The sequence below is a fragment of the Grampus griseus genome (assembly GCF_964374135.1).
Source record: "Grampus griseus genome assembly, chromosome: 7".
Taxonomy (NCBI): domain Eukaryota; kingdom Metazoa; phylum Chordata; class Mammalia; order Artiodactyla; family Delphinidae; genus Grampus; species Grampus griseus.
This window is the reverse complement of record NC_139001.1, coordinates 7,466,197-7,492,199: the sequence shown is the minus strand read 5'-3', so window position 1 is coordinate 7,492,199 and position 26,003 is coordinate 7,466,197. Positions and strand designations below refer to the sequence as shown.

The window sequence follows — 26,003 nt, the reverse complement described above, 5'->3', positions numbered from 1 at the left end:
GGCGGGGGGCAGGGAGGTTGCTGCCCAGGGGGACAGGGCATGCAGCAGCTCAGCAGGATCCTTGGTGACATCTCAGGACACAGTTCTAGACTGTAGCCAGAAAAGAAGGCTCTTCCCAAGGCTGCCAGCCTTCCTCTCTTCAGCCCAGGGCATTGGCCTTGTTGTATTGGTCATTCAGGGGGACCAAAAGGTCAATCATATCCTCAGGGAACAGCCAGGTGCCTGCCTCCTTGCCTGAGGTCTGACGGAGTAGGAGATGGGGGCTGGGGACCGCAGAGGAAGGACCCCCAGCAGCTCCCTCGGCCTCTCAAGGGCAGGCATGGTGACCCTGTGCCCATATAGCTCGGTTCACTGGCATCTTTGTGTAAGCAGAGCAAGGAAGCAAGAGAGGAAGGGAAGGGGCAAGGATCACCGAGCAGCGCAGAGGTCGCCAGGGTCTCCCGGGGTCTGCAGGAGTGAGGGAGCTGCATGCGGCAGCCGGGCCCCAGAGCAGGGAAGGGTCTTATCCATCATGTGTCCCCAGCGCACAGTGCTGGCACTAGGAGGTACTTAATATTTATAGAATATGAAAGAATGAATGAAAACAATTTCAGGATTAAAACTGTCCTTGAATAGGACACGACACCTGGTGAGGTAGCTTTCCATCACTGGAGAAAAAGGATTAAAAATCTCAGGCTCTGGAGTCAGATGAATATGGATTAAATCCCAGAACCACAATTTCCTAGCTGTGAACAGATCACTTGGCCTCTCTTAGCCTCAGTTTCCTCATTCAAATATGGGGACAGTAATGTCCATCTGAGATAATGCACAGGTGGGCATTCTCACGTAAGCACCTCCTGGAGGGAAGGCTGGGGCAGCAAGAAGCCCTCAACCTCTCTCCCCCATCCCCGTCCAGGTGCCCAGGACCTCCTCCCACACCTCATCCTCTCCACTGAGGAGCATCTGGGTATGGCTGATCCCAACAAGGTGAACTGCCTGGTCGGCTGCCCCAGTGCAGTGCGAAATCCCCATGGGGCAGGGCCAGGAGGCAGGACAGAGGGCAGAGACTTCAGGAGCCAGGCTCCTGGGGCATTTGGGGGTTGCTGGGACACTGGGAAGGGGGCTTCATGGAGACCAGTGGAATCTGGGACCACGGGGTGAGTCCTCTCCCTGACACCCACTGAGCTATTTCTTAAGTCCTTCCCGTCTCTGAGCCTCAGTTTCCTCATCTGTAATATGGGAATAATTACAAGGGCAAAGCCTCAGGGCTGTTGCTGGGTTTATAGGAAGTGATGCTATGGAAGCCCCCAGCAGCATGTCTGGCATACGTGGGGCCCCAGTCACACAAACACACACACACCCTGGCAGCTGCCCATTCCCTGGGCCGTGATGGCTGCCCCAGGAGACCCAAAGCCCCACCACATCCCCACACCCCCCTCACCCCGCCCCGCTCGTCTGTGGCTGCGATGCGCACCGCTCTCCCCTTCTGTGAATGTTCTCTGCCAGCAAATGGGCCAATTTTTTAGCATTACAGAGATTTGGCCAATTTGGCTGCCCTGACAGAAAGGCACAGTGAACAGTTGCCTGGGGGCGGGGTGGGGGGTGGAAGCGAGGGTGAGAGAGGAGGAGAAGGATGAGAAGGAGAAGGGGGTTGGAGGGCTGCACCACCTCTCAGGCTGCTCCCAGCCAGGCCCCTCTAAGTCCCAGGCCAGGGGAGTGGAGCCAGTGGGGAGATTACAGAGATAATTAGCCCCACTCATGCACCTCCTTCCCCGTGCACGGGCCCTGTGCTGAGCACTTTGCTTATATTTTCTCTTCTAATCCTCCAATAACCCTCTGAGGCCAGTTCTATTATTTGCTCCATCTTCCCCTGCGTGGAACTCGGGCACCGGAGGCTCAGAGCTGGCCCAAAGTCACAGAGCCAGGAAGTGATGGAGCTGGAGTGTGAGCTGAGACTGCAAGCAGGCCTTTTAACCATTCCTGAGCTCAGTTTCTAACTAAAGGCTGAGAATTAGGGCAGGACTCCCTCTACCCATCCACCCACCCACCCACCCCCACCTATCCAACCCCCCATGCACACACACACACACACACAGACCGACACACACACACACACACACACACACACACACACACACACACAATCTCCAAGAGCCTCAGCCTCTCCAGGCTGCTGGGGGTCCCTATCAGGCACACACGGATCTCCATGTTCTTCCCTTCCGGGCTGAGGGTGCCTCAGCTTGACGTTCCCAGACCCAGCATCTCTGCAGGGAGAGCCCTGAACACCACAACTGCCAGGCGTCGGCCGGGGTCCCAGCCCAGAGGTGGGCTCTCCCCTCCTGCCCAGGCTGTGGGCTGGGGCCCCCACGCCAGCTGTGGCTTCTGGAGCATGTCATGGGGTCAGTGCCAGGCTGGAAGTGGGCATCAGCTGCGCCCTCCGCCACACACTCTGGGCCCTTCTGGGAGCAAGGAGGCAGATCTGCCAGGGAGGATGGGAGAGGAGGGAAGGAGAGGGAGGGCAGGAGAGGAGAGGGACTGCCTCTCAGCTGGGGGGGGGGGTGCAGGGCTCCGTGCATTAAGCGTTCAGAGAGCGCGATATTTCATTGCCGGCTGTCGCAGCCAAGTCGTCAGCTACTTGGGAGAGCAGCCTTAAAAGCCTTTTGATTTTATTTCTTCCACTTCATTTTTTTTTCTCTTTTCCTTGCTGGTGTCCTTGACAAGGCCTCCCTTCCCCCTCTGCTGCCCCTTCCTCAATGCCCCCCTCCCACAAGAGGCCAGGGGCCCCGGGGCTGGGGGGCCTGCAGTCCCTCCCAGCCAGACCTAGGGCCCTGCGTGTGTGTGCACGTGTGAGCGGACATGTGTGTGGATGTGTAGCTGGGAGGTTGCTATGGTCCCCTGCGTCCCTTTGTGTGCATGTCTGGAGGTATGCGCCCGTGGGCATACACCTGTGTGCGCACACCTGTGTGCGCAGGTGTGTGCATGCACACACGTGGGCCTCACTGTGCACGCACCCCCCAGAAAGGTCCACCAAGTTAAGAGACACGGGAGCAAGGCCGGGGAGGTGACAAATTCAGAGAGCAAAAAGGGGTAGGGAGGGGAGGAGAGGAGGGGGAGGCCGCACCCTTAGGAGTCGGCCTGGTTGGACCAAACCGTGGACCCAGCAGAGAACTCTGAGGGCCAGGGCGTCCCCCGGCAGGGGGGTGGGGGGAGCGGCGCATGGAGACACGGGTGTGCACACGCGCACACGGGCGGACACGTATATAGGCAAGCACGCACTCACTGCAGAGACCCAGGCGAGCCCGCTTGCTGAGGGACTCCTGGCGGGGCGCCCCTGACGTCAGCTGCCGGGCCATGACGTCACCACCCCGCCCCCGCCCGCGGGGAGCTCCTTCTCCTCCTAATGGCAGGCGACGCGGAATTGCACATCTGTCTTGTCGGGAATTAGTTAATTGAATCAGGCAGCCCGAGCTGCCGCAGCTACCTCGGCCTCGGCCCGGGAGGGGGGCTGGGCGGGCGCATGGGGGATGCTCAGCCTGGAGGGCGGCCAGGAGTGGGGGATGCTCACCTAGACAGGGGCGGGGAGACCAAGCTCTCTCGGGAGTATTGGTCACGTCCCGCCCAGCCCCCCACCCCCTCCCAATCCATCCATGGCACAGAACGAAGACCTGGCGCCTGCCGCGGGGGCTGAGGGGCTGGCTGGGGACCGGACCTCTGCGGACACCGCCCAGGAGCTCTCCCCTGCCCCAGGGCACTCGGGCCGCCGGCTCCACCCGCCCCTTGGGCTTGACCCTTCTACCCTCGCCTCCGCCCAGCGGTGCCGAGAAACGCTGCTAATTCCCGAGTCCGCCAGCGCGGCGCGCCCCCCCCCCCGCCCCGCGCCCTCCCACCCCGGTTCCCCCGGGCACCTCGGGATGAGGAACCGCCCCCAGGCAATTTGTCGGAACTGTTCAAGCGCCTCGGAGATCTCCTTGTCCCGTCTCCTGGCCCTGGGTCCCTCACCTCGGGAGCTCCCGGGCCTGTCCCGGATCCCCTTTCCTCCCGCCCTCTCCCCGCACCTTGGTTCTTAGGTGACCCCTCCCTGCCCGACTCTTTCCTTCCTAACTCACAAGAGACAGCACCCGAAAGACGTTAGGGAGGGAGGCTTTCCGAGAGATCCGGGTTCCAGTCTCAGCTGTGTCTCTTGTGAGCTTCCAGACCTTGGCATGTAATTTAACCTCTCCGAGCCCCAGTTTCCACATTTGACACTAGGATAACTAAAAAGAGCCTGTCTTATTGGGTAAAATTAAAGAATATATGTAAAGGGCTTACCACTCATCCGATTCTGGTAGCCTAGAAGTTGTAGTTTGAAGAGGGAGGCAGAACTGCCATGGGGGTGTGGTTTCTCTAGAAGGGTCCCTGGGCAATTGATGAGAAGAAGCCTCACATTTTGGACTGTGGTAATCTGAAGGGCCAGAGAGTCTGGGGCGGGGGGCTGCCACCCACACCAGACTCTCACCTGGAACCCAGGTTCCACCTCCCTCTACTCCTACCCAGGCCCAGCAGTGCACCACTGGCCCTCTCTCATTCATTCCACACCTTTGCCTAGCTTCACAGATTGTCAACCTAATCATAAATGCTTAATCCTTGAACAATATCAACCCATTTCACACATGAGAAAGCAGAGGTTCAGAGAGGTTAAGTGACTTGCCAAAGACCTCACAGCTATGACATGGCATAGCTGGGATTTGAACGCAACTTCTTTGGCCTCAAATGACAACCACTCTCCACTGCTCTGACTCCCACTCTGAGGACCACTCAGTTGCCAGGAGACAGCAAGCCACTGGTTACTATGGGAACCAGGCTGATGTGGAAAGTGGAAAGTCTGTGTCCAGGCAGCAGCAAGAAGGCTCCAGGTGGGCTCCGCAGCCCCTTCTCTGCCCCTCCCATGGAAGCAGCTCTTGGCTTTCAGCTTTGGGGCTTGAGTTCCAGGTAGCAGATGCTCAGTGAGAAGGCCAGAGACCGGTGCAACAATGATGGGTTACTCTGAACACTGCCCCTGCAAACCAAGAGCCCTGGTGGAGGATGTGGCCCCAAAGGTGGGGCTGAGGGGCAGACAGCCCAAGCCAGGGAGCCTCACACTACTGCTTCCCCCAAATTGGCTGAGTGCAGAGCTGAGCCTGTCCCTGGGAAACAAGAGAAAGGGAGGGACCATGGTGGGGCACAGAGCTGTGCCAGAGGGCTCTAGATCTGGGCAAACACCTCAGTTTTCTCATCTGTAAGAGGGGAATGATACTAATCCCTCTCCACAGATATTTTTTTCTTGTCTTTATTTCAGTGAAATTATTGTTATTATAATTAAGATTTTTACGTAATACTTATTCTATTCATGACAATGCCAGGTTAGATATCCCTTCCTGAGTCATTGTAGTATTAATAGATTTTTTTTACATATACAAGTATCTATTCTTTTTCAGATTCTTCTCCCATTTAGGTTATTACAGAATATTGAGCAGAGTTCCTTGTGCTATACAGTAGGTCCTTGTTGGTTTCTACAGATACTGTGTTGAGAAAATTAACAAAAATACATGGGGACTTTCCTAGCAGTCCATTGGTTAAGACTCTGAGCTTCCACTGCAGGAGGCATGGGTTCGATCCCTGGTTGGGGAACTAAGATCCTGCATGCCGCACAGTGTAGCCAAAAAAAAAAAAAAAAAAAATTAACAAAAATACAAAGCACCATAACTGACACATAGACTTCACTAGCTGTGTGACCTTGAGCAAGTCACTTAGCCTCTCTGAGCCTTTGCAAATGAAGATAATAACAGTACCTGCCTCATAGGGTTGTTGTAAGGATTAAATGAGTGAATACAGCTAAGGGCTTCGAACAGGCCTGGCAGGCTTTAAGGGCTATATATAGTGTTGGCTGTTCTGTTTTTATAATAAATGCTCAATAGCTCCGAGGTGTCCTGGTCACTCTGGACCCAGCTCCTTTTCTCTCTTGTTCTCTCAGGACAAAACCTGCCACTACCCCTCACCCCTTGCCGGGTAAGGAGGAGCAGAAGCAAGAAACAGGACTCTCTGAGGCCTCAGATCTCCCCTACTCCAAGTTCAGGGGCCCAGAGCCTGGGAGGTGGGGGCGGGAGGGAGTGAGGAGGTGGCACTGGCAGCTAAATTTGTTCACCCGGCCTGTCAGTCCCTTAATCTGATCCCAGAGGAAAAACGCAGACGCTTCACTCTGGATGACAAATGAGGAGGGGAGCGGCCTGGACTCTGGGTGAGTAATGGCTTTGCATTAAGATATTAGGCCTGGACAAGACATGTGCCCCTCCTCCCGTTCCACCCCCAACAAGGCCGGGAAGAGAGCTTGGGGGAGAGAAGGAGGCTTCCTGAAGACCAAGCCCTGGGAAGGTGAGGGATGCTGGGGGCTTTAAGAGAGGGCTTGGGAAGGGCTGGGCGGGGGTGGCGGAGACAGACGGACCACAGAGGTATCCAGAAACAGAGACACAGCAGGGAGAGAAGAAACAGAGAGAGAGAGCGAGACAGAGAGACAGACAAGGACTTTGCGGGGGGGTGCAAAGAGGAGAGATGCCTGTACTCATACAGGGCAAGGATGCCTTAGTCAGGACCACGGTCACACTGGGCGGGTCAGCCACCAAGGGGGAGTCAGGCTCCAGGGAGGGCCAGGCTGGAGGCCTGGTGTCAGGACTGGCCTTGGTCTTTGATGTCCTTCTACTCGATGCTGTGCCTCCTGGGCTGGGAGGGCGCTGGTCACCACCGAGTCAGAACTGGCTTAGGCCAACGGGCAGGGCCTCCAGCCACATGGATAACCTGTTTCATGGAGGAGGGGGGAGTTCCAGCTCCAAATTCCTGCACTGCGTAAGGAGCCCCTCCCTCACCGAACCCCCAGGCCACCGTAGCCTGGGTCCCGTGAGGCAGCGTTTGCTGGGTTGAGGGGCCTCTAGAGGAGGAGAAGATGGGGCCTGGCCCTCCCTGGAGGCTGACTCCCCCTTGGCGGCCGACCCGCCCAGTGTGACCGTGGTCCTGACTAAGGCATCCTTGCCCTGTGTGAGTACAGGCATCTCCCCTCTTTGCACCCCTCCCCCACAAAGTCATTGTCTGTCTCTCTGTCTCCCTCTCTCTCTCTGTTTCTTCTCTCCCTGCTGTGTCTCTGTTTCTGGATATCTCTGTGGCCTGTCTGTCTCCGCCACCCCCCACCCCCGCCCAGACCTTCCCTAACCCTCTCTTAAAGATGGGGCTCACGCGGGATTTCACAGGTGGGCAAATCTGCCCGGGTCTGTGGCTTAAGCAGGTAAAAGACGATTCAGAGAACAAAGAGCAGCTGTCTTGGGGGAAAGTGGGGCGAGGGGTAGGGTGGAAATAATGGCAAGGGCAGAAAACGCAGGAGGCTCACTCCCTGAACCTCAGAAGAACACAAGGCAGGCGGCTGTGCCCTTCTGCTAGGGAGGCCTGAGCGGGGACAGGGGCAGGGGTCGCCATGGGGGCGGTGCTTCTGAAACTGACACCCACAGGCCATCCTCTGCGCGGATAATTGGGGTAGCCACTGTCACTGAGGTCTTCCTCAACTGCCCCAAGATCTCCCCCTGAATTTCTCAGTTCGAATCCCTTGTCCCAGCTGTGAGACCTCTTGGTTTTACTTAGCACCCCCATCCCTCCCTGGGGGTGCTGGAGTGCTGGAACTTGGTCGGGGGCTTCCCGGTTCTTCAAGGCCTGCGTCTTTCACGGAGCGCCACTAGGAGGCGCCCCATGCCTGCTCGGCCCCGTCGGCCTGGGACCCGCCGGGCTGGTCGGTCGGGAGGAGGGGCCTCCTCGGGGTCCGGGCGTGGAGGGTCTGTGGGCCTCTCGCTGCGCCGCTCAGAGGCCCGCGGTGCAGCCCCGAGCTAGCACGTGCCCCGCAAAGCCGCACACCCTTTCTGTCTCTAGAATCCCTATGGGGGGCGGGTGTCCCACCCGACGCTCTCTCCGCGATGGTGCTCCAGCTGCATCCGCGGGCATCCGCGGTCCAGGGCTCCCGTCGCTTCCCCAGGCCCCACCCGCTGAGTCCTCGGCCTTCCGGCGAGCACAGGGCCCAGAGTCCGGGGCCTGGTTGGGGTCACCCGTGCTGCGGTTCCCCTTCCTCTGAGGCCCCATCCCTCTCTGAAGGTTGGATGGATTAACTGTTCACAAACCTGGTTTGTTAAGAATCGGCCAGAGTTTAAATACCTATTCTCGGGCCACTCCAGCTCGAGGGTGGGCCTAGAATCTGTAAGTTTATCCAGGGACCAGCTTCCCCCCAGGGGCTCTGGCTCCTTCAGTCCTGCTCTGTGATTCCACCAGGGAGAACCTCTGCCCTCCAGGAAGAAACAAAGTCCCTTAAATACTATTTTTTTAAAAAACTTTTAAGTAGATAATACACCCAATTGATTCAAAAATCAAAGCAATGCACAGTAAAAAGCCTTTCTGCAACCCTGTCCCCAAGCACCTGGTTCCAACCCCTACATAGCTGCCAGGTGTTTTATTAATTTCTTATGTAGTCTTCAGAAGAAAATTAAAATCTATGCTCTTATTTTCCCCATTCTTATACAAAAGGAAGCATCTTATGTACACTCTGTTTTGCATTTTGTTTTCACTAAATCTATTTTGACATTCTTTCCATAAGGATGGATTCCTTGTTCCTTTTTTACAGCTGTATAGTATTCCATTGTGTGGCTCTACACAGTCTATTTAATCCAGTCCATTCTTGAAGAGTACCTGGGTGGTTGCTCCCTTTTGGCTCTTACTAAAAATATTGCAGTGAACATCCTTGTACATCCATCATTTCGTAAGTGTGCTTTTGTACAGAGAAATAAGATAAAATGCCCTGAGTAAGAGTACTAGTCTCACAACGAGAGTGTGTGTAACTTGGGTAGGTACTTGCGCAGGCCTTGCGTGGGGCTTGGACCACTGAGCACTCCCCAAGCAGTGACTAGACTGTTTCTCAGCAGCCTCACCAGCAGAGTGAACTGCTGAACTTCTGGATTTTTGCCACAAATTCACCTGTGTTCAGTGTCCACAGGAAACCTGCCTTTACCTCCAGACTATAACTCCACTGCCTGCATCCCCCCTTCCAGGATGCAGGCCTTTTCCTTCACAGCACTTTGTGCATTTGAAATTATATACATGATGCCATTAGTATTTCTTCAACACTTGCCTACCACCAGCCTATAAGCTCCATGTGGGCAGGGACTATACCCCAGTCCCCAGCACAGCACGGGCACATCAGAGATGCTGACTACCCCTTTGTTGGCTGGGACGGTCCCCTGTGTGCCCCACATCCTCGTAGGTGCTTTACGTGGATGGCTTCAGGTGCAACTCTCAACCACCTTAGGCACAGGTGCTATAGCTCCATTGAGCAGATGAGGAGAGTGAGGCTCAGCCAGGAGGTGACTTGCTCGAGGACTCACAGCAGGTCAGTAGGGAAGTCCTGTCTCCACAGCCCTTGTCCCTCTTCCTGAGACCTTGGCTTTACGTCTTCCTTCCTCTGGCCCGTGGGGGCCCCCAACCACCAGGGACAGTCAGGTCTGGGTCACGGGGTCTCCAAGTTCAGGATCTCCCCATCCCCACCGCACCGCCTGAAACGGTGGAGAGCCAAGCCGGGGGCTTGTCTGAGCCCCTGGGGCCTTGTCAGCTTGCAGGCTTGGACCCCCTGTTTGGCGGCGATGCCAGGGCCGCAGTGACCCTGGCGGCTGTGCAGTCCCCAGAGCCCCTTCCTGGAGGCCCCGTGGCTGCGCTGGCTTTGTGCCCGACTGTCCCTCTGCTCCCCAGCGGCTCTCTGTGGCGGCTGCCTGCCTCCCTGCCTCCCATTAATCGTGTGTGCAGGATTTATTTTCTCTGGCAATTTATTTCAGCAAATGCCATCTGGGTGTGCCCGCAGGTGGGCAGGATGCTCTGCTGCCGCCAGAGTCACGGCGCCCGGCTTTACTGTCAGACTGACAGGCATGTCTCACCAGCACCCCTACGGTAGGCCTGAGCCCTAGGGTGGGACACGAGGTACCCCAGGGACCAAGTCCACCTCTACATCACCACAACCTCAGCATCCCAAGAAACTTGGAAGGTCCAGCTTGCCCTACTTGTTTTTACTGGGGCTTTGCTGCTCCTGCCAAGGCTAGCTGGCTAAGGGGGTACAGGACAAGATTAGCCCCGATGTCCTCACCCTGAAACAGCCATTCAGAGGCTTTTTCTGAAGACCCAGGTGACGGCTCTTTTCAGTTCCCTGATCTGGGGAAGGAAGGGGTCCTCCCTCCCAAACCCCCTCCTCCCTGGCACTGCTGGGCAACCCAGGCCTGATTCCCATGACAGTCATGGAGGGAAACAACTAATGCCAACTCTGCCACCCCCTTGCCGCACCCACAACACGTGTCCTCCTTCCTGGGGGTCCCTTTGGTCCCTTCATCACCCTCGGCCCCTCTCATCTGTCAGCAGGATGCAGCAGCCCAGGACTGAATAGCGGACATGACCCTGAGGCCAGGACAGGAGACAGGGGCTGCTTGGCTGTGATTTCAGGTCCTGAGTTAGTGCCCCTGGTTATCTGTCCACTTACAGGCCTTGGACACAGGAAGGAAAGGATCGGACAGTAGTGGGCAGGGCCCATCCACCTGGCCCTGGCGCTCACCAAGCCCTTTGCATCCCACCCATGCGTCCCTCCTCTGCAGCATCTCCAGGGGCCCAGGTCCCACCCCTGGGGGCCTGCTTCCTCCCTTGGTATCCTCCAGTCTCAGCCTAGGACGCCTGCCCTCAGCCTGCCCTACCCCACCCCATCCTGGCCGCCGCTAACGCTGCAGAGAACTCCTGCCGTCTCAAAGCCATTACCCTGCAAATGGGCTGCACTTCGGCGTGCGTGCGTGCGTGAGTGTGTGTGTGCATGCGCGCGCAGGGGAAGGACTGTGGCAGGCAAAGCGCCTTGCTTGTGCCTCGTTCACTGCCATCATTGCCTCGGGGGGATTTATGCTGCCCCCACCTCTGGTCCCCTGCCCTGGCTGCCAGCCTCCACTGGACCCCAGGTGATGGGGCCTGGAGCTCTGGGCAGGGGGCTGGACATGCTCAACTGGAGGGGGTGAGGCTTTGCAGGGGGGTCCTGGTGAATGTGTGCTCCCCCTTCTTCTCCATGGGTGGTAACCAGACTCGGAGAGTGGCTGAGCCACCGCGCACTCGGTCTCCCAGACCTCAGGGGCCCAGGGGAGCAGAACCAACCTAGGGGTGCAAGATGGATGCTGGACGGGCTTTGGTGGCATCTGAGGCCCTGGTTTCTAGTCTTCCACCTCTCTCCGACGCCTCCAGGCCTCTCTTCTCCCACCCTCTGCTTTGCCTGCCATTTGTGGACACCCACACTTACCCCCACGTGCCATCACAGCTGCTCTGCCTCCCCCCCCTCCCCCGCCTCAGCACGGCCAGGCAAACCCTCCACCCTTTCAAGAAGAGCCTTTGACCTTTGTGTCAAGAACCTTCGGCAAACCCTGATACGTTGACACAGCCAGGAGGCACCCCTGGACTCAGGAGACTGGGCTGGGCAGTGGTCAGGGGAGTGGCCTTCAGCAGCAGGTGGAATTGCTTTTAATCTCTGCTTCTCCAGTTTCTGGTGATGTGGTCTTGGCCACGTCATTCAATTTCTCTGAGCCTCAGTGGCCTTACCTGTAAATTGAGTCTGATAATGCCTGCCTCAAACAGTTATTATTAAAGGTTTAATACGTTATAATACACTGAGCCACAAGAAATTGCTTATCGTCGACCAGTTCTCCACATTAATATTTAGAGGGTGAAATACTGCACTAACAAATTTTGGATCATTGGTAAGATTCCTACTTGATGCCCTGCACTTTGGTTTTATATTCTTCATGTTTTACGTTTGTACAAATGCTTCAAGAATTCAAACTAAGTGGGAAAGCACAAAGAAGAAGGTACAAAGCTGGACTTCCCAGGTGGTGCAGTGGTTAAGAATCCACCTGCCAATGCAGGGGACACGGGTTCAATCCCTGATCCAGGAAGATCCCACATGCCACAGAGCAACTAAGCCCGTGTGCCACAACTACTGAGCCTGCGTGCCTAGAGCCTGTGCTCTGCAACAAGAGAAGCCACCGCAACGAGAAGCCCGCGCACCACAAAGAAGAGTCGCCCCGGCTTGCCACAACTAGAGAAAGCCCGCGCGCAGCAACGAAGACCCAATGCAGCCAAAAATAAACAAATAAATAAATTTATAAACATAAAAAGTATAAAAAAAAGAAGGTACAAAGCAAAACAAAAATAAATCTTCCTACCAGAAATAGCCATGATTAATGAATAATAACCATTTCCAGAATCTCTTTTTGCACTGATACAGGTAGAACTTTAGAGAGGTAAATAGATAGAAATATTGCTATGAGAAGGGATCTGATTGAATATTTATATATAATTTATTAAATTTAATTTTAGTCTATTTTAACAAAAGAAAATAAAGGGAAGGAAGTTGAAAGAAACCACATAACTCCAGTAAATATGTCTTTATCAGAGACGCAGTGCTTTCTAAAAAGATCATTTCATATTAACAAAAAGATTTGAAAGGAATGGGAATAAAAAGTATTGATTAGGGAGAATCTTTCACGTAGGAGGGGGAGAAATGTGAATATTTTAGTAGAAATTGAAGGTGTTAAATTAGCAAATTTCAAGGAAACACAGCTGACAGCAAGATTGAGAAAAGAAAAAGAAAACCTATGGAGAGAGATGACATGGAAGAAAGACAAAAGCTAAAAAAAAAAAAGGAGAGGAAACAGGTAGAACTGTGGAATGGTTTGCAGTCTTTTAATTACAAAGTTGAACAATGGTGTTCAAAATTTCACACATAATTAACTTAAAAGAAATTTGCCTCCATGGGCCCTCCTTACCTAAAGGTTTCTATCGTGTTTAAATGGTGAGAAAGATGTAATTTCGGGCACGTTGTAAATATTGACATTTTAAGATAAAGCTGCAGCAGCTCTTTTGAGTGTATTGGACCATTTTGATGGATTTCGTAGGGTTCAACCTGAGAGGTGAACCACCCAGCCCGCAGCCCACCTACAGCGGTGCTCATCCTGGCAGATGCTGTGTCTGTAGCAAAACACCTAATACTCTACGGACTCTTCTGAACTTGAGCTTTTGTATTTTCTTTGTTTCTGTTTTCCTGGTACTTTTAGCAAAATTCACCCTAACACTCCAACTTTTCTCACTAAATGAAGAAGCAAAGATGTTGGAGTCCATGATTAAAATGGAAAAGCAGAGCCACGCCCCCATCCCCTGCAGGATACCAGTGACCAGGGTAGAGGGCTGGCCCCACTGGAGAAGGCTGGACGAAGCCTGGGGGAGGTGGTGGGGATGACCCCTTTCTCCTCCCAAGCACTTCGGAAGAGGCTGACAGGAAAGGGTGCTGGGAAAGGATGGAGACTGCCAGGATTATGGGACGTATACAAAAGGCTGCATTCTGAATTGGGGGGAGTGTAGAATGCGGTCTGGATGCTTCCATGCCCGTGGCCCCTGCCGAGAGTATTGGGTGAGAAGCCGGGGGTCTCGCCAACCACAGAGAGCCCTGGGTGCAGGTTCCAGGACCAACCCTTTCTCCGAGACCCATGGAGCCTGCAGGGGGCAGCTCGCGACTCAGCACCCCACCCCCAAGCAGCACCCTTCCCTCTCCCTTTTAAAGTCAAGTTCAGCTTGGGAGTTTCTTGCTGGCCCAGTGGTTAGGATTCGGCTCTTTCATGGCCGTGGCCCGGCTTCAGTCCCTGATCGGGGGAACTGAGATCCTGGAAGCTGTGCAGTGCGGCCAAAAGAGAACTCAAATTCAGCCCAAAGGGAGGGAGACGTCAGAGCAGCCAGTAAGTAAGGCTGACAAGCCGAAGGGACGGGCAATGCCTGAGGAAGGCCCCGCGGGGCAAGGGGAACCGCCCTACCCAGACACCCTCTGAGCATCGGGCCACACGGGGCCTGGAGAGTTTCCCCGCGGCCCGTCCTCTCCAGTTCTCTGGGCGCCAACATCTCCCTTGCTGCCTTTCAGGATCAGGCCCTTGAGTCCTCACCATGTTCACGCAGGGAGACGGCCTCCTACGGATTCCCAGCGTTTACAAGGTGCTGATCTAGAACAGTGATGACAACCCCTGCCAGCCCTTCGCAGGAAGCCTAACAGGTGTCCTTTTAATCCTCCCAGCAAGATGGACGTTATTATCCCATTTCCCAGACTGGGAACAAGAGGTTGAGAGACAGGCCAGTGTATGAGTTTCCTGGGCTGCCATCACAAATTATGACAAACTGAGTGGAAATTTATTCTCTCACAGTTCTGGAAGCCAGAAGCCAAGAACATCAAGGTGTTGGCAAGGTCATGCTCTCTCAAAGGCTCTTTGGGAGAATCTGTTCCATGCCTTTCTCTTATTTCCCGTGTTGCCAGCAATCCTCGGCTTGCAGCTACTCCAGTGTCTGCCTCCGTTGTCATGTGACCTCCTCCCTGTGTGTCTCTTCTCTTTTGTAAGGACGTAGTGGATTAAGGGCCCACCCTACTCCAGTGTGACCTTCACTTAACCTATTACGTCTGCAACAACTCTATTTCCAAATAACATCATATTCTGTGGTACCGGAGGCTAGGACATCAACACATCTTTTGGGGGACACAATCCAGCTCGCGACAGGAAAGTGCCTCATCCAAAGTCACCCAGAGAGGGGCTTCCCTGGTGGCGCAGTGGTTGAGAGTCCACCTGCAGATGCAGGGGACGCGGGTTCGTGCCCCGGTCCGGGAAGATCCCACATGCCGCGGAGCGGCTGGGCCCGTGAGCCATGGCCGCTGAGCCTGCGCGTCCGGAACCTGTGCTCCGCAACGGGAGAGGCCACAGGAGTGAGAGGCGCCCGTACCGGAAAAACAACAACAACAACAACAACAACAAAGTCACCCAGAGGTACAGTCAGAACCACAGGCCTGAGACCAGAATCATGGCCGGAGCAGCCTGTCATCCCAAGGAGAGCCCGACTTCAACCTCTCCTCACATTCCAATGAGTCAGAAGCCAGCTCGTGGCCGCTTCTGTTGCCTGGCCAGCCACTTTTGGCCAGCAGAGGTGGCAGGCATAGTTGCGGATCCCACTGTCATGTCCTGGGACACTGCTCTCAAAGGTGGCCCGGTCAGCTCTTGGGTTAGTCCCCCTCTGGCTGCCCTTTTGTCCACTCCCCTGGTCCAGGCATGGTCCAGGAGGTCAGGGTGGTTAGGGTGGGGGAGGGGCGAGCATAACCATGGCACGGAGGACCCTGATGGGGGAGGTAGCGGAAAATCCTCCCCCAGAGGATAAGTGTAGAGACCTGAAGAGGCAGCTTCTGCCCCGGGGTGGCAAGTGCCCGGGTCTCTCCTCACCATTTCCAGAGGTCCAGGGCCCCCGTACATCTTCCTCTGAATACAAGAGAGGGCTCCGTGCCAGCAGGGAGACTGCGGGGCTGGCCCACATCAAGAGCCTGCTGGGGGTTTCCAGAGATATCGACAAAAAGGTCCAAGGTTCTCTCCCTCCCTCATCTTGAAGTGGGAGGTTGGGGCTGAGACTTTGCCCCTGCCTGCGGGAGGGGTGACGTGGAGCAGCTGTGGCCTCAGAGGGCACTCAGGGCAGAAGGGTCAGCAGACAAGGCCGGCTCCCCTCCCAGGCTGGAGACTGGGGCCTGGAGGGGAGGCTGAGAAAGCAGGAGCTGCAGATGTCACCTGCAGAGCCTTGAATCCCTTCTGCATCCCTCCCACAGCCTGCACCGTTATCCTGCCCCCAGTCCCAGAAAAAACAAGGAGGCAAAGAGGAAAGAGCAGAGTAGCAGCAGGAGAGGGGGAGAACCCAGCTCTGCCGCCTGCTGGCCGGGTGGCCCCCCCGAGCCGCTTCTGTCTGAGTTCAGAGATAACTGATATCTGTGTGAGGTGCTGGTTCCTACCAGCTCCTGACCGCGCTTTGCTGCCCCTGACCCACACTCCACGGGAGAGGGATGGGAATGGGCAGAGTGAGTGTGCGCCTGATGGAGAATGGGCCACAGTCCGGGCCCCACCCCTTACGTGGAAAGGGGGCTGATGACAGGGGAGGAGGGGTACCCAGGGACCCAGGACTGCTTTGGACAGATGGAAGTTGAATGTGCCAGTCCCTGGACCAAGAACAGGGGCCAGTAATCATTTCTTCATTTGTTCGGCAAATACAGTGTGTCAGGCTCTGTTCCAGGTGCTGGGGAGACCACCGGGATGAGATGGAAAGCCCTAGCTCCCTGCAGCAGACAGACATCAAAGGACCAAGCTCACAACTGCAGATGGCTCTCACCAGCTTACTGGGGAATCTCAACACAGCAGGACGTAGACTTGAAACAGGTTAAGTTTTCCAGGCACTGCCCTCGACTGTGCCAGGCAGAGGTCACTTTCCCACTGCAAGGGGCAGCGCTCTTCCCAACATGGGGCCAGATTCTGAGCACTCTCCACCCCCCAGGTTTGAGCCTTCTCCTGGGCGTTGTCTGTTGAAACTCCAGGCTCTGGCTTGATAAAATCCCTTCTCCCCCTCCCCGAGCCTGGGAGGAGCTCCAGGGGCTCTAGTGGGGGTGGGAGGGTGACGAGGGGTCTCCCCTCACCTTCCGTTCCTCAGGGTTGGGATAGGGACGGGCATCTGCTCCTGATCCGCCTGGGCCAGGGAGAACCAGAGTCGAGACCCTAAGGCTACTGTAGCTGCTTTTCACTGAGAACGAGCAGTGCCAGGGGTCCAACCTGCCAGCTGATGGAAGGGTCCCTCAGGGCAGTGTCCCTGGGTACAGGGCCCCGAGCTCAGCAAGGCCTCACACTTGGTTTAATGTTCCACATGCCACCATCTTGAAATTCTTAACCATTGCTGAACAAGGGGCCCTACGTTTTCATTTTGCACTGGGACCCCAGCAAACTGTGTAGCTGGTCCTGCCTGCCGGACACGGGTGATAGCAAGGTACAGCTGGCAGCGTCGTACCCATCACACCCTTCATACCCTTCCAAAGCCTGAAGCCACCAGTCTCATTCACACTTGGGACCAACCCTCAGGCCTGTGGGCGCAAGTGGAAGGCCCTCTGTAAATGCTTAGGGACCAGGAACCTCAGAGGTGGTGGGGGGTGTGGGCCCCTCCCCACTCGGCATGTCGGGAGGCCCCGGCTGGTCAGCGAGTCCTCTGGCTGGATTGACCTCCCCTGGGCACTGAAATGCCAATCTCTCCCTCTCCCGGCTCCCTGATTCCTAAGCAAGTCTTTCCTTGATTCCTCCGGGGATTCCAGCCCTCCTTCCCGCTTGGCTGGAGCTGTGAGGGAAACACTCTCTCCACCAACACTGTGTCACCCCAAAGGTCCACCTCCCCTGTCCTTCTGTCTGATCCACTTGGAGGAGGGGCCCTGGGGGAGCGGGGATTCGGACAGGGGTCCGGCAGTGAGCCCTGCAGTGGAGCAGGGAGAGGGGGGAGCTGCCCACTCAGCTAGACTGTGGAGACCGAGCCTCTGAAACAGGCAAGAGCCCCGCTGGACAGCTCGCAACAGAGAAACGACTGCTCTAAAGAAGATACAAGAGGGTGACGTGACAGAGATGAGAGGAACCGCTGGGACAGTGGCCGGAAGGCCTCTCCGTCACATTCCAACGAGAGATGTAGGTAAGGAACAAGTGCACCCGTCACCAATAATAAACACAATCATTTCATGAAATGTGGATTTAGACGTGGTTCTCAAGAGGTGGCCTGTGGAAGTGGATGAAGTTGACCTGGGCTTGGGGCGGGGTCTAGACAGAGGAGCGGGGTGGGCTCGTGACCCAGTCATGGGAACAGGAGCGGCAGGGGAGCTTGAGGCAGAGCTCAAGCTCTGGGGCTTGAGCGGAATTGCAGTCCGTGCTGTGAGGTCCCTCCCTGCTCTTTGGCTGTGCTGGGGCTTTTACCCTGAGGGGAGCTGGGGGTGGAAGGAGCCGTACGTAGACCCGCAGCTCCAGGTTTTCTTGCTCCTCCCCCTCCTTGCAGACCAGTGGAGGCAGAAGGGAGGCCAGGAGGCAGGGCGGGAGGGCTCTGTCTTGGTGCCCTGGCCTGGGTCACTTGGCTTTGGCAGAATCCAAGCAGCGGAGGGACTTAGGTGCCGAATGGGCAGAAGAGTACTCCCGGAGGAACTCCCCAGGGGAAGTGTCCTCCGTCGTGAGGGGCTTGCTCTAGGCCTTAATCTCTCTATCTTGAACACAGGAACCTACGGGCAGAGCTTGGAGGGTGCTTCTGAGCTGTTGGCCTCCATCAAGGCCTGCTAGGCTTTCCCACCCACCTCTCTGCTCTCTGGGTCTCTTACCTGGATGGCTCTCTCTCGGAACCACAGACGACTTCCTTTTAAAAAAAAAAAAATTATATATTTATTTGGCTGCTCTGGGTCTTAGTGGCAGCATGAGGGATCTTTGTTGCCACGTGCGGGATCTTTAGTTGTGGCGTGCAAAGTTGTGGCATGTGGGATCCACTTCCCTGACCAGGGATTGGACCCGGGCTCCCTGCATTGGGAGCATGGAGTCTTAGCCACTGGACCACCAGGGAAGTCCCACAGATAATTTTCCTTTGGACACTTTCTCAAGACTTTGTTTATGCTTCAAATACAGGCTCTGTTGAACTCACACCCTCTTGCCAAGAATTTGGAGATTACAGATAAAAAGCCCTAAACCCCATTCCCCTATGGGTTCCCCATCTAGATATACATCCTATCTATACCTAGAGGTATAGATATTCTGACGAATACAGTTTCCAACGTCACAATATTCACTCACAGTAATCCACACTCAGACAGTATTTTCACGGCATTGCTGAATCAGAGGTATCACCTTTATGAGGTGTGGTGGTAATCGGTGAGAGGGAGAAAGTTGTATGTACAGTGGTGTGCTGATAAATACCAAAGGACTGGCTTTCTGGGGGAAAAAGAGCTCTGATTTGTAGCATCTGCTGATTCCCATGGTGTAAATACTCCAAACCTGGCTGATTTCAAGCTACCAGCGCGATGTCACCAAATGCAGACTTGGGAAGAGATGGCAACAGCTGGCTCTCGGGAGCCAGTCTGAGCTGACCCCAGCACACCACTGGGTGCGTGGGCTAATCCAGTGAAGTTCCAGGGGGTGGGAGTCTCATTGTGGTCAGTGCCCAGAGAGGCTGGGGAGCACCAGAATGATGGGGCTTCGCAGCCATCCAGGTAGGAAGAGAACTTCAGGGGGGAGAACAAAAGTCACGCTTATTCTCTGCTGCCCACAGTGGCGCAGAAGGAAGAGGTTGGAGAAGCTGCTGGCTTTGGCCGCCCGCTCTCCGCATCTCACCCACCACCCCCGTGGGAACCCTGACTCCAGGCTATCTCTGCAGGTCTGCAGCTCTGTCTTCTAAAGGGGGGAGAGGTTCCCACCAGGGCACGTTCACCTGGGCAGACAATATTATGGAGGTGATGTCATGAGAGATCCATTCTGAAAAAGGACCAGGCCTGCCAAAGCCACCCTGGGGTCACCAGCATGCATTGGGGCACCAAGATTCTTTTTTTGGCCCCAGGATATTCTCTGAGGGGCAGAAGAGCACCTCCTCTCTGCCCCAGGTGGGGACTTGGTCCCAGGAGAGCTGCCCGTTTGTGGCCCTTCCCGTGAGACTCCAGAAGACTCCCTCCTGCCAGATCAGGGTCATAGCCACTGAGAACAATGCTGGGCAGGCCGAGCGGGCCCTGCGCAGGGGCAGGGGGTCTGGGAGAGCAGCAGAAGCGGCTGGGGACTGTCCTTCCCAAACTGGGCCACTGGTGGGGCCTTTCATCTCCCGCCTTCCTCTCTGGGCCACTCCAGCGTCCGCCTGCCTCTGCTTCTTCCCACCCCGCTACCCCCAGTGCGGCAATTACTGCGTTAATTAGGGCGCTTTGATCATCTTTAGAAATGGCCACACTGGGGAGGGACACTGCCAAGCAATTAGGAGCAGAGAGGCTGGGAGCTCGGGCACCTCCTCAGGGGGTGGGGCTGCTGGGGACCCTCAGACACCCCCTGTCTCCTCCCTCCAGGAGCGTCTGCCCCCAGCATAACTGTAAACTCCTCGGGGAATAGGGGCAGATGGGAATCCCGCCCCCCGCCCGTCCCCCCCAGCTCTGAGCCCTGGAGACAGGGCCAGCCCCTGCCCACCAGCCCCCCTCTGCCTGGCCCCCAGCCCAACCGTCAGCTCTTCTGGCCTGTCCAGGCCCCTTTGATGGAGCCGCAGAAACAAGGGCTCCTTTGACAGAAGGGGGGCCTCAGAGCCCGGATGATGAGACTTCAAAGGTGAGGGTCGAGCCCACTATCCCGTTCCCTCCCCCCACCCTGGCCCTCCTCCCGTGTCCCCCCCCAGTCTGTCCTCTATATAGCCCCCCAAGCCCCATTTCCCCTGTGGGCTCCTGGGAGTTAAGGGCCAGGTGAGGAACAGACCAAGGGAAGCCAGTCATTTTGATGTAAAAGAATAGAATCAGATGATTTGAGGAACAAGAACTCAGCGCCCAGGGGCAGGCGCCAAAGGATAACGCCTGGAGGGTGAACCCCGAGGGGGAAAGAGCACGGGCCCGCTTGCCGGGGCCCCGGCCACCATGCTGCTGGCTTTGCTGCTGCTCCTGCTGCCCCTCCCAGACCCGCGGTCTGCCCACGGGCACCCACTGTACACGCGCGTGCCCCCCAGCACCCTGCAAGGTGAGCCCAGGCTGCTCTGAGGGAGAGGCCGAGGTGGGAGGAGCACAGAGCAAGTGGGTCTCGGGCAGGGAGACGTGAGCTTGCCCTCCCAACTCACAAGGACCTTTGGCCCTTTCTGCCCACCCTGCTGGGAGAAGGGGCCAGGCACTGAGACACAGGTGGGAGAAGAAAGGGGAGGACGAGGGTGGAAGGGGAGCCGGCAGGCACTGCCCAAAGGCATGCTTTCCAGAAGGTTCTGGGTTTAGCAGGGAGGAAGGGGCCCAGGGGGGCATCACCTTGGCTATCTGGACCCCAAGGTGGGCAACTCGGCCATGGTTATTTTGTGTCAGTAAGCCTGAGTTCTGTAATATCTATACCTTTGGGGTGCTGTTTTTCAAGGTTTCTAAGGAAAAGCTGTTTGCAAAGATTCCAGCCCAGCTCAGCTGAAATTACAGAGATACCTCGGGCTGAGAATCTGAGACCGTCCGCTCTGTGTGCCGGAGCCTGGGACCGTGGGGCTCTCTGACCTCCCCATTCTGTCCCAGGGCTCCTGGAGCCCAGCCTGCTTCCCCACCGGGTCCCCCAAGGCAGGGCACAGGGCTGGGGTGAGGCGGAGGAGCTCTTCCCCCACGGTGCGTGACTTGTGCCCCATGTCCTAGCAGCTCTGTCAGCCCAGGGGACGAAAGTGTTGCAGGCTGCCCAGAGGAGCGCCCAGTGGGCAGTAAACCGGGTGGTGATGGAGATCCAGCACAGGCTGCATGAGTGCCGAAGTTGTGCCAATCACACCCCTCCATGCCCGGGTGAGCTGGCGCTGACTACCCTGGGCCCGTTCTCCTGTCCACCCCGCCCCCTCCCTTCAGACTTGACCCCTCTTGGGGACAGAGACTGGGTGAGGCTGCAACCAAGATGATGCTCAGGAAGGTGTCCTCGAGTGGAAAGGGCACACCAGGCACGGGCACAGCGTGTGCAAAGGCAGGAGAGCAGGAACAAATAAGTCTGGGCTTACTTGCTGAGCAGTGAGAAGTTTATGGCAGCTGAAACAGACCCTGAGTGCTACCGGGCAGGGTAAGGGGGGTGGGTATGTGTGCAGGGGGTGCCGGGTGAGGTGGCCGGAGGGCTTGGGCCCAGCCTGGGCTGGAGAAGAGTGGAAGGCCGTCCGTGAGGCTCAGGGGTCTGTTTCTCAGCAGCACCTGGGCGTCCCGGGCCTCGAGCCCCCCTCCTCCAGGATCCACCTGAGCCAGGTGAGGCTGAAAAGGCTCGAGGCGGGCAGGGCTGAGAGCAGGGTGGACCCTGGAGGGGTCTCAGTGGTGAGGATGAGCGGGACTCGTCCCTCCTGACGCCGCTTTGGCCTTTGTAGGGCCGTGTGGCGAGAGGCGCCCCGGCGCTGTCAACGTGACGCGGGCGCACGGCCGCATTGTGGGGGGCAGCGCGGCACCGCCCGGGGCCTGGCCCTGGCTGGTGAGGCTGCAACTCGGCGGGCAGCCTCTGTGCGGCGGCGTCCTGGTGGCGGCGTCCTGGGTGCTCACGGCGGCGCACTGCTTCGCGGGGTACGTCGGGCCCCAGGCCCCTGCCCAGACCGGATCCCCAGTGCGGGGTCCAGCTCTTCCGGGGTCGGCTGGCGGGCACCAAGCGCGAGGACCGGTCTCTGCTGCCTCCTGGCGGCGGCCGTCCCCTTTCCCACCTCAAGGCGCCCAGGCCGCCCAGCCAGGGCGCGGATTCTCCGGGGACTCACCGTCCTGGGCCTTCTCCCCACTCGGCGTCGCGGCTTCTCCCGGGCCCGCCCTCCCTGCCCCCAGGCGGAGAAACAGCCCGGCGCGCGGGCTCGCTGGGTGGTGCCTGTGGGCGGAGGGCAGGGTCTCCAGGGGACCTCTCTGCATCCTTGTGCTGCGTGTCTCCCGCCGCTCGCCCCGCAGCGCCCCGAACGAGCTTCTGTGGACGGTGACGCTGGCCGAGGGGCCCCGGGGGGAGCAGGCGGAGGAGGTGCCAGTGAACCGCATCTTGCCCCACCCCAAGGTGAGAGGGCAGCCCCCAGGCCCTCAGAGTTGGGAACAGCACCCCACCCCAACCCGCGCTGACGCTGCGCCGCCACCCCCTCCCCAGTTTGACCCTCGGACCTTCCACAACGACCTGGCCCTGGTGCAGCTGTGGACGCCGGTGAGCCCGACAGGGGCGGCGCGCCCCGTGTGCCTGCCCCAAGAGCCCCAGGAGCCCCCCGCAGGCACCGCCTGCGCCATCGCGGGCTGGGGTGCCCTCTTCGAAGGTACTAGGCAGGGCAGGGCCTGGGTGAGCCGCGCGTGTGCGTGGGGAGATTGGGGGGCTGGGGTGTAAGAATTCTGACCTACACCCAGCTGTCTTCACAAAATGCTGCCCATCTCGCAAAGGTGGGGGGGGAGTCAAGGAGGGCAGTGGGGGGAGGGAGACCTTCGAAGCAGGACCCCTGCCCTCCAGGCCTGAGCCCCTTCCACTGCTTCCCTGTAGATGGGCCTGAGGCTGAGGCGGTGAGGGAAGCCCGTGTACCCCTGCTCAGCGCCGACACCTGCAGAAGGGCCCTGGGGCCAGGGCTGCGCCCCAGCAGCATGCTCTGTGCCGGCTACCTGGCTGGCGGCATTGACTCGTGCCAGGTATGAGCCCCGACTGATCGGAGGGTAGTAGTGGGCCACTTCTCAGGGCTTCTACAATCAGGCTGTCACTCAACTTCTCTGAGCCTCTATATCCTCATCTCTAAAATGGGTCCAAGAGTGGTAACCCCAGTAGAGCTCAGAGCTGCTTTACCCTGCCAGCCATAAGGCTGTCATTGAGGGTGACATGGATCGATGCAGTGCCCTCTCTCTTGGCTCGGATCCTCGCAGGGTGACTCTGGAGGCCCCCTGACCTGTTCTGAGCCTGGCCCCCGTCCCAGGGAGGTCCTGTACGGAGTCACCTCCTGGGGGGACGGATGCGGGGAGCCAGGGAAGCCTGGGGTCTACACCCGTGTGGCTGTGTTCAAGGACTGGCTCCAGGAGCAGATGAGCGGTGAGCGCCCCGTCCCTATTCCCCCCCTCCCCAGAGTGCCCGGCAAACTGCCCTGGGACGAGCGCCTTTCCACCCTGCCCGCTCCCAGCCTCCCGCGTCGGGAAAGCCTATTCTCCCGCGGAGGGCTTTGGGGGCTATAGGGCCTGAAGAGGGGAAGCGGGGGTGGAGTAGGCTAGCCCCTGACGCCCCTCGCAGCCGCCCCCTTCAGCCGCGAGCCCAGCTGCAGGGAGCTTCTGGCTTGGGAACCGTCGGAGGAGCCGCTGGCAGACACCGCCCCGCCCTGTGCCTTCTACGCCCACCTGTGCCCGGGGCCCGCGGGCGCCTGTGCGCGCCTGGCGCACCAGCAGTGCCTGCAGCGCCGGCGGCGATGTGGTCAGTCCCGTTCCTGGGGCTGGGCCGGGGACCCGAGGGTCTGGCCCACGTCTGACAGCCGCTCGGACCCTTGTCGCGCCCGCAGAGCTGCGCTCGCTGGCGCACACCCTACTGGAACTACTGCGGGGCGCCCAGGAGCTGTTCGGCCCGCGCCCGGGGGCGCGGCCCCTGGCCCCGGCCCTGGCTCGGCCCGCTCCGTCGCTCCGGGATCCTCCCAGGCACCTCTCCCGCGAGCAGCGGCTGCACTCAGGTAACCCAAGCGCTCGCAGCCCAGCCCCCGCCCCACCCCAGCGCGGCCGAGGCGTTCCCCTAACCCTGCAGCTCCCCAGGATCGCGGGCGGCAGGCACTGGGTTCCCGAAGCGGAGGTCGGAGCAGCGCGGGGAAGCGAACGGTAATGACGCCCCCTGCCGGCGGTCTCCAGTGGAGTAGGCCAAGGGTGGGCCGAGGCCCGCAGGGGATTCTCCCGGGGTCTGCAGCTGGGAAGCAGTTTCACCCCGCGGGCAGACCCGGTCTCCCCCTCCCTGGCAGCAGGGCGGATGATTCTTTGGGGGAACTTGTGACTTTGGGCCCTCATCAGTGTCAACAGATGCTGGGCTTTGTGCTATCATTTAACCTCTCTGAGCCTCGGCTGCCCCTCGGCTGCCCCATCTGTAGCAGGAGGAGAAATCTGCCCACTGGGAGGTGTCCAGAGGCACTGGTGGGAACACCACCCCGGTTCCATGCTAGTGTCAGTCCCCTCGTATTCCCAAAGTCTCTCCCCTTCCTGCAGGCTGCCCTGGGCTGGAGCCCCTGTGGCAGAAGTTGGCTGCCCTCCAGGGCACCCATGCCTGGATCTTACAGGTCCCCGCTGAGCGCCTGGCCATGGACTTTCACGAGGTGGGTTCCTGGGCCTCCCAGACTCCTTCGCAGTGGTCTTGGAAGGCCTGATGGGGAGGGAGACAGGAGAGACCCTCCCCCAGCAGCCTGGGGTGGAGGTAGTGGGTGGTGCCCAAGGGGAAGGGGATGGGGAGGGTGGCTGTGTGTGAGCTGGGTGCTAGCTGGGTGTGAAGGAGTTGGGGGAGGTGTGAGTGAAGGAGCTTGGGGGGTGTCCACGTGAGCAGAAAGTGTGCAGGACTGGGGGAGGGGCCGGGGAAGGGCTGGGTCTGAGTGAGAGTTTCTGGGGGCGAGGAGGAAGGGGACCAAGAGGGGGGTTGTGGGCCCCTGAGTTGTCTCCTTCCTCTGCAGGTCCTGGCAGACCTGGGCTCCAAGACACTGACTGGGCTCTTCCGAGCCTGGGTTTGGGCAGGCCTGGGGGGCCGGCACGTGGTCTTCGGCGGCCTGGTGGGTCTGGAGCCAGCCACGCTGGCACAAAGCCTTCCCCGGTTGCTGGTGCAGGCCCTACAGGCCTTCCGCTTGGCAGCCCTGGCGGAGGCAGAGCCCTAGGGACCCCGGATGGCTTCAAGGCAGGGCCGAGGGCTGGGGAGGAAGGGGCACCACCCACTCAGCCCCCAGGTTCCCCCAGCCAGGTGGCCCTGAGCCGTGTCTCCACCCGCAGCCCCTGGTCAGGACTACTGCTCCCAGGGCCTGCAGAGGGTCCAGGGAACATGATGACAAACTGTCATGGCCAGAGTTGGGTGTGGGCGGGGGCGTGGGGGAAGGGGTCCTGGGCCCAACGTACCTTCCCAGATGTACCATCGGAAGATCACAACTGCTTTAATAAACATTATTTATGATCTACGGAGACCACTCCAGAGCTTTCTTAGGATGGGACTGGGGTGGGTGGACATGGGATCTTTGGGGTTAGGGCCCAGCCTCCGGAAGCAGTTAGTTGACAGAGGTCACAAAGACACTGGAGAGGGGCTCCAGAGCCCTCCATCTCAGCATATTGGTCTACCTCCCAAGAAATGGCAGTACCGCCGCCTGTCACCACCCTGCTGTCCATGGCTGACCAGTGCCGCCCCCGATGTCCTGCCTCTCCACCCGGCCCCCACCCTCATCACTAGCGGTGGGGAGGCCCAGCCTGGGATCTTCGCCTCGTGTCC

General features: G+C 58.2%; 1 protein-coding gene across 1 annotated transcript; it reads left to right on the top strand.

Moving 5' to 3' along the window:
* Positions 1–20,518: 20,518 nt before the first annotated feature.
* On the top strand, positions 20,519–25,584 carry PRSS56 (serine protease 56; the record flags this gene model as incomplete). The annotated part of the gene is given in 14 exon segments (XM_082658661.1): positions 20,519–20,618; positions 21,260–21,367; positions 21,785–21,838; positions 21,955–22,144; positions 22,511–22,610; positions 22,698–22,857; positions 23,076–23,218; positions 23,447–23,609; positions 23,805–23,981; positions 24,067–24,231; positions 24,311–24,373; positions 24,752–24,858; positions 25,207–25,401; positions 25,405–25,584. Coding segments are annotated over 14 exon segments (1,818 nt in total). The 3' UTR covers positions 25,498–25,584.
* Between the last annotated feature and the right edge of the window lie 419 nt (positions 25,585–26,003).